The sequence below is a fragment of the Athene cunicularia genome (assembly GCF_003259725.1).
Source record: "Athene cunicularia isolate RWA chromosome 14 unlocalized genomic scaffold, athCun1 chr14_part1, whole genome shotgun sequence".
In the NCBI taxonomy this organism is placed as follows: Eukaryota; Metazoa; Chordata; class Aves; order Strigiformes; family Strigidae; genus Athene; species Athene cunicularia.
In genome coordinates, this window is record NW_020799118.1 from 3,771,999 (window position 1) to 3,779,935 (window position 7,937).

General features: G+C 38.2%; 1 protein-coding gene across 5 annotated transcripts in view; it reads left to right on the plus strand.

The window, feature by feature from the left end:
- Positions 1-172: 172 nt before the first annotated feature.
- Positions 173-7,937, plus strand: part of CLEC16A (C-type lectin domain containing 16A) — an 80,807-nt gene continuing 73,042 nt past the window's right edge. For 2 of the 5 annotated variants that reach the window (XM_026858654.1, XM_026858657.1), the window contains exons 1-2: positions 173-262; positions 7,131-7,259. In XM_026858654.1, the coding sequence (XP_026714455.1) occupies positions 243-262; positions 7,131-7,259 (149 nt within the window). In that variant the 5' untranslated portion in view covers positions 173-242. The remainder of the gene's footprint in view (positions 263-7,130; positions 7,260-7,937) is intronic. The other 3 variants (XM_026858655.1, XM_026858656.1, XM_026858658.1) reach the window with 3 other exon arrangements.

Sequence of the window (7,937 nt, forward strand, 5' to 3'; positions counted from 1 at the left end):
CGGGGTGGCTCGGAGGCGTCCCGGAGGAGGAGGAGGGAGGCGGCTCGGCAGGTGCCGCTCCACAGTCGCTCGCTCTCTCCTGGCCTGTGCGTTTTGGCGCAGCTCTCCCGAGCCGAAAGTTCCCGGAGCCCTTCGCCAGCGGCGAAGGAGGCTCTCTGGGCCGTGGGGGTTGGTGTCTTTCTCACGGGATTCTGCCTCTTCGTCCCAAAACGTCTTCAGGGCAGACGCAGTTCCGCGGTGTCATGTCACACTCATGGCTGCGGTACGCGTTTGTCTGGGTTTTTTAATAATGCCACAGACTCATTCAATGGAGTGGAGTGTAAGAGGTGATAAATACAAGAAATATATTCCCCTTGAGGGAGAACTTTGTTTCCTGGTAGTGGCTAAAATGGGGAAGTGAGGAGTCTGGCCCCAGCCTATAAACAATATAGACCTTTTGAGGTGTGTGTGTGTGGGGATCAGTCAGCAGTGACTCATGGCAGTCAGGATGGTGGCTCTGCAGGTCCGGGGGATGTACCCTATTTAGAGGGCTCAGCAGCAGGCGCAAATGTAAAGCCGCTCAGCTTGAGAATGTTAGTCTCCAGAATCTGACATCCTTGTGTTACTGCTGACTGCAGAAGGTGGAATAGTTTTTTTGAGCTGTGCCACTGGAGAGTTGGAATGACGGCAAGGGATAAAGCAATTTACAATTCTCTATTCCATTTTAGGGGTTCTGCTGTTGCCAGAAAAATGAGACCTGCTGTTATAACTTCTTTTTCTACTGAACGAGAAAAGGAGGTCATTAAGAGGGGAAGCATTTTCTAAATGAAATCACTGAATAAATAGCTTATTGAGAAATAAGTGGCTGGTAGTTTTTAACAGTCATATTACAAGGAGGACACAAATGGTGTCTGACAGTAATGAGCAAGATGCACTTATACAAGATTTGGTTCTTACAATTACTTTATCAAGATGATTTATGGATTCTGGTCCTTGCCTCTAAACTGGAAAAATGTTCAAACCCAGCAAGACTAATTGAAATGCATTACTTTTTACCTGAGACAGGGAAATCCAGTTCATAAATAAAAACGGATGAGGCAGTAGCACTGCAGAATAATTTTGAAAGCATGGTAGGTCAGACAAGTAAATCAACATGATATGGCATTGCAGGAAAAACGAGAGAAGTCATCCTCAGATACAAACATGGGACTCTTCTATTTAACATACAAGGGGTTGTCGCTGGGTACAACTCAGCACTAGTGGAGCTTTAGATCTGTCTGCTTTTGATATTGCACTGGAAAATAGAGCAAGAATGCTGATGCATGATGAAATTTGAGGAAATTCAGTTTAAGTTTAGAAAAAGTAGGCTGGTGAGAGAGAGAGATTTTAGGTTGTTAGAATCTTTCAGGCAAGAAAAATGTTCTCTTGGGGCCACAGAGGGTAGAAAAAGTGATTAACCCTGTTTGATTTGCAGGAAAAAGGAGATTTAGTTCTAAGTGTTGCGGTTTGTGCTTGACTTCTTATCTGAGAATTGAGTTATATAGTTCTCTACCAAAATAATAGCTTTGGTTTGTTTGCTTTTTTGCATGTGATTTCTTTAATTATGAAATCTAAAATGGTAGTATGTAAAGAACAGCCGAGACCTTTGTTCTGTTTAGGCTATGTACATTTTAAGTGTTTGTTTTGCTAGGCTGTATGAATTTCAGTTTCTAGCTAGATGTCAACAGCAAAGGTAGCTGTCTAGTGGTAGAGTGAGATTTAGGGTTTTTCTAAGGTAGCAGTTGAAGTAGGAAAAGCAACAGAAGGGAAAAGGGTGAAGAACCTTTGTTTTCAGGGTCCTACAAGAAAGTCAGTCTTGGTAAGGTCACCATCATGCTGAGCTGCCTGCATTCTCATCTTTTCAACTCATTGAAACCCCATGTTGTGCTCCATGTGAGTGGAGTAGAATGCACCATCCTTGCTATTACAGGTTAGCTTAGCTCATAAAAGATATATTATGCCATGCTGCAAGAGTGAAATTAGCCTGGGCTATCCTTATGGGAATATTTTTATTTTTTAACATGCATAATATAGAATTTAGTTTAAATTGTAAATACACCTGTTTAGTAATTCTGAGAGAGTTACTGCTTTTTGTCAGTAAATGTTGGATATAGAACTTCCTTCCTCAATAGCTTTAATGCAGTTTGTTTGAGGCTTGGTCTTGAAATTTTATTATTCAGTCTTTTGCAAACATTAAAACATTTTGCAAACATTTTGTAAACAATAAAATGGATTGGCTAAAGGAAAATTATGAGGCTGGTTGTATTAAGTGTTTTGGTAGAGTCTCTTGGTCTAGGAAAAGAGTTAAAATTTAATCCAACTTTCTCATGTCTTGTTGAATTTAGAACTAGAGAGACTGTGAAATGGCCTCTGTGCACTGCCTGCATGGACTCTGCACTACCTGAGTGCATCTGACTATAATTTTTTTGAGAACTTGATATTTTTGTTAGGCTTGGTTAGTAATTGAGGAAATGTCAATAACTTAATAAATGGAGAAAGTCTAAATATTCTGGCAACAGGAGTAATGTTAGTGATTGCTTGTGAAAATGGTCTGAAATGACTTATCTTTACAGGAGATTGTCTGAAACAAGGCCAGAATCCATTTCTTAAAGGTGGCATCCAGCAGTTTAAAATGAGACCTTTTTTTCCTCCCTTTATATAGCCCTCTGCTCTGTTTATTATATGCTTCCAGTTCTAAAAGCAAATACGTCACGTCCGGTTTAGGCAGCAGTTTTTCTTGCTACACAAACCTGAAGTTAGTGCTTTCTCACGAGCTGCATGTTCCTCTCTTTCTCGTGGCCTGCTTTTGCACGTACACCAGGTGTTCCCATGTCAGTCAGGGTTTCTTGCCGTTCTCTCCAGCCACTGACTGTGATAGTCACTGTACTCTGCTTCTGCAGCTCCTCACCTTAGGAGCTGTGACCTATGGTTAAAGTACCAAAAAGTCTTTCATATTGCCCAGTTGAGGGTACTCTAACCTTAGCAGAACTCCTTGAGAGTGTAACTGTATCTTATTTCCCCATCTGTCCACAAACTTTGACTTTGCATTGGAATGGAAGAAGAGGATTCATGTAATTTTCCCCAGTATTTAAGTGGTGATATCGTAACCATTTCTGAAGAGTTCATCTGGTAATATCTCTGGTGTTCTTGCTAAAGTGAAAGGCTTTGGAACTTAAACTTAGTAACTTTGTTTCTAGATGCAAAATTTTTTCCTACGTTTCTCAGAGATATTTTACATTGCCCTCTTGTTCAACTATGTTTCCCACTGTTGCTTCTACACTTGGAATTTTAATTGCATACTGATTGCACAGAAGGTTTTATACCATTAGAGTTAGGTGCTGAACATTTCTCATGACTTGGTCAGATGCAATGTCCATAAACATGTATGGTTGAAGACTTGTTTCACAGCTGATTCATTTCCTGAAGTACTGTCCATCCTATCCATCGAGTTTCCTCTATGAGAACAATGTGTAATTACATAGTTACAGGCAGCATGGAGAGGCAAGCATGTTATGATTAAGTCTGGGGTTTTTAAATTTGAGTGCTTGACTTTCTAAACTCTGACATATTTTAGGGTGGTTTTTTTAACTAATAAGTAGTAAGGTCATTAATACACACTTTCTATATTCCTGAGTTATGTTATCCTGTTGAGTATGGTTTCTTACCAGAAAAATGTTCAGAATTTCGACTTGTTAAGTTGCTGGCAAAATCTCCCGCTGATTTTGATGTTATCAGGTGCTTTGACACTTCCTATGTCATGGTGGGGTTTTGTTAGGTGTGTGTTTGAACCCAATCACCAGCTAGAGAGAGAGAGAGGACAAAAACGTCCTCTTTGAGGGTTTAGCATTTTGGAGCACAAACTTGACCCCTTTGTAGTCAGCATTTAAATATAGGCTTGAAAGATTTATGTAAATATAAAGATAGTGGGTTTGTGTGGTACTTTATGTTCTCATGTTACGGTATGTTGCGTGTCTGGTAGGAGAAACAAGTATGTATGTGCTTTCTCATTCATTTTCAAGTGGATAAAGGAATAGCTTCTACGTGAAGCCCAGGTTTTCTAAGTGCATCAGTGTGTTAGCAAATCGAGGAGCTTTGCAGTAGTGTTGATGTTAAGTAAATTCATTTGAAGTTAATGTAGTCCTGACTACTAAATGTTTCTTGCTTTTTGCATTTGTAATGCTCTATGTCCCATAGACTCCTGAGGAGAGGTAACAGCATGTAATTCTTCCCACTGCTTCCCATTCCCAGAGTTCTGCTGTTGGAGTAAACTGTATTCCCACGTTTGCATGTTGTAACTTATTAATGAGAAATATATCTTCACTGATACAATAATTTATATATGACTTTGAATAAACAGGCTATAGTATGTGAGGTAGTGTAGTATTAATTACTCTCTTTAAACTATCTCTCTCGGGGAAGATACTTACCATACAGATTGCTGTGGAATGAACTGCTCTGATTTAATTGCCTTCTGTCTTCAGCTGTTCACTGTTCCATTAACTGATGCATGCTCAGAGCAGTGACTTCGTTTTTTGCTCTGTCTTTTCACTGTCCTGATAATACATGTAGTGCTATAATGGGAAGTTTTTGCAGGTACTCCTTTAGAAAGCCTCGGGAATTCTCATAGGTGGTCAGACCTAAACTTGTGCATCTTCACTGTGAGCCGTGGTGCTGTCAGTCTCCGTAGAAGGAATCTTGAACCATAATCCTCGGATTAGTTGAAGAGGATTTGAGGGTGCTTTTACCCTTACTAGTTAGCAACTTCCATTATGGTACGGCACATGACCAGGCAGTTACGGCTGTAGGAGATAGCTATGAATCACCTTTTCCTAGAATGGTTTCAGTCTGAGCAGTTTCTGCTCTGGATTTGGAAAATGGGTATTGATTGGTGAGGGGAAAGAATGAGGTGAAGAGGGGGAGAGAATTTTTTACTGCGGAGAAAGAGTATGAAAAGCCAGTCTTTTCCCCCCTCCTGCTATCTCTTCCCTTTTTCTTTCCTTTTCCTCTGCTCTCTGGTAGGTTACCCTTAATGTGATGTAGACTTCATCACATTGCTGATTTTGGCAGGGGGAGGGAAGGGAGCATGCGGTATATCAAGTTTGTTAAAACTGTGAACATCTGAGAGATTGTTTACTTCTCAGTGTCCTTGTGCAGTACTCAACATGGTATGATGATTAAGCAATATCAAGATTAACAAGCATATAGTATTTTACTATAACAGCATAATAAACTTCTCTGAAATAGCTTCTGCTTCCTGCATGGCTTATGAGGATGGACTATGTCTTGCAACAAGTCTTGTGAAGCTCTGGTCAATTGACTGGCAGCTCAGTGGTTGAAGAAGATTCCCCAAACCAAATTTTGCAAATTTGAAATAAACTACAAATATGATCAAACTTTTTAAAACTGAATGCAAGCATGAAAAAGGTTCTGAAACAAGGTAATATCTTGTTTAGTCTAATAGCTAGTTGGAACAACCTGATATGTGTGTTCAGTTAAATGGTGTTTTAGTCTCCAGGTGCATGTTTGCCCTGTGCAGTGATTGTTTCTTAGTGTAGATAAAACTGATGGGAATACTGGGTTTTTTTGAAATATGATTTTGAGTCTATTTTTGACCTAAACTTTTGAAACTTACTTTAAACCAGATATAAAAAAAAATTATTTTAGAAATGCACAGCGTTTCCTGGAATCCTACAGTAGCTTGGCGAAATTGCCAAATATTTTTCTTTTACATAATAGCTGTTTGAGGTCTTTGGGTCTGTTGCTGAAAAATTGGCTTCTTGAACTTTTAAACTCCATCATACTAATAAGATTCCTGAAATTTCAACCAGAATCACAGAAGAAACTTTCAAGGAATATGAAACAATAATGATAGGCTGCCCCAGAGTCAGGACACACAGGCTGTTTTCCCAAAAATAGATCCTGGGGGTTTTGATTAACTCCTTTTTTCATGGGAAGGTTGACAGTATGGAAAATCTGTCTTCCTTCCCAACCATTTGTGAGTATATTGCCCAGATAATCCTGAATGCTCAGGCATTGCTTCCAGTTTCCAGTAGATTGCAGTATAACAGTATGTGATGTCTTTTGTAATCTAAACTCTTACAGTTTTAAAATGTCAGGAAATTTCTGTGATTATATTTTTTAAATTTAATTATGTCCAGTCTTATGTACCTTTCTTACATCCATCCTTTTTCTTTATTACTATATAAAAGCAAAAAAAAAACCAAACCAAACAAAAAAACCCAAACAACCCCCCAAAAAACAGAGAAAAGCAATGGTGATCTTTGTGCTTTTATTAGAATTTGCCTCCCTGCTCCCCCTTTTAATTTTTAGGTCAAAGGGAGGTAATCTTTGTAACATATTATTTTGGAAAAAAAAAAAAAGTGCTTACTTGACTGAGCAAAATTCTTACAATATAAGCCTTTCACATGTTATTTAGCTTCCTGTCACCTGTGTAACGTAGACATAAGTTTTTTTGAAGTTCACTAGATGGCCTTAAACTCTTGCCCTTTGAGATGGTAAAGATGGAATTTGCCACCTTTCCGATCAGTAGTTCTATGCTTGAAGGGCCAGAGAACTGATGATTGAGTTTTGCCAAGATGAATGAATGGTCTTTGACAGTCCTGATTATTAACCATCAAATTGATGTGAGCTTGTAAAGTGTCTCAGCAGACAAGAGAAGGCATCTAACTTTTCTAGTTAAATCTGCCTGTGCTTCTTTCCAGAATTACTTTCCCATATTAGCTACTGCATGCTTACCTGTTTCTTCTGGTTTTCCATTTTCTTGCTGATCAGTCCTTTGACTTTAACATACTTCCGGAGAAATTCACTATGTTGCCATAGGAAGAACCATGGAACAAGTGTTACATCATTTGTAGTTATGCTAACTCACCTGGCTAGTTATGGATTTGTTTCACTTGTCACACACTCTGTTTAGCAATTACTTTTCTCTCTGCATCAATATTAAAAGGAAATGTTAGGATTTTAAAATAGTACAGTGCTTAGACATAGTGTGTGTGTATATGTATGTGTCTACACTAAGTTACAGTGACTAAAGGCAAACATGGTGCATGTGGAAGTGGAAGGATAGCAATATTACTTGTTTTTTCTTTTAGGTACATGTATCATGTTTTGACTAAAAATACAACAGTAACAGATCACAACCGCAACCTGCTGGTAGAGACTATTCGTTCTATAACAGAGATCCTGATATGGGGGGATCAGAATGACAGCTCGGTATTTGAGTAAGTACTTCTACGCAATTTTGATTCTGGTTTGGAAGAATGATTAGAGTTGCATAGAGATCTAGCTCAAAAGTTAACACTACCAAGACTGTTTCATGAATGTAGGTAGAAAGCTGTGTTCTGTAGTACATGGGTAAGCAGGATCGTATTCTTGTCATACAAAGAAGCAGAATTTGCTTCTGTTAACAAAGTGTTCCAAGTCCAGAGCCCCTTTCATGTAGTGCTTTTGCTTGACTCTTGAATCTTTAATATAAATACAAAATCTAACCTATTTTAGGGCCCAGATTTACTCAATACATCTATCATATGACTTTAATTTGTTCATTTCAATGTATATAAGATATTAATAGGTATCTTCATTTTAGCTATGATACTTAGAGGTTTTGTTCAGATGTTATTTTAATAATAACATAGTATAAAATAGCATGGTAGAAAAACTTCAAAACAAATAATCACAGTTGCAAATCTGACTATTAATGCCTGTTTCTTGACTTGTTTGCTATAAGACACTTCCTCTTTTATAAAGGCAACTTGTGCATGAGATAAGTAAAGCTAAGGTGTTTGGTGTTTTTAATTACTTATTTAGGGAGTGGTTAGTTTTATTTTACAAGATTATTTCAACATGATTTGGCTATGATGTGAACTAAGAAAAATAATTTATTTTGATTATTTATACTG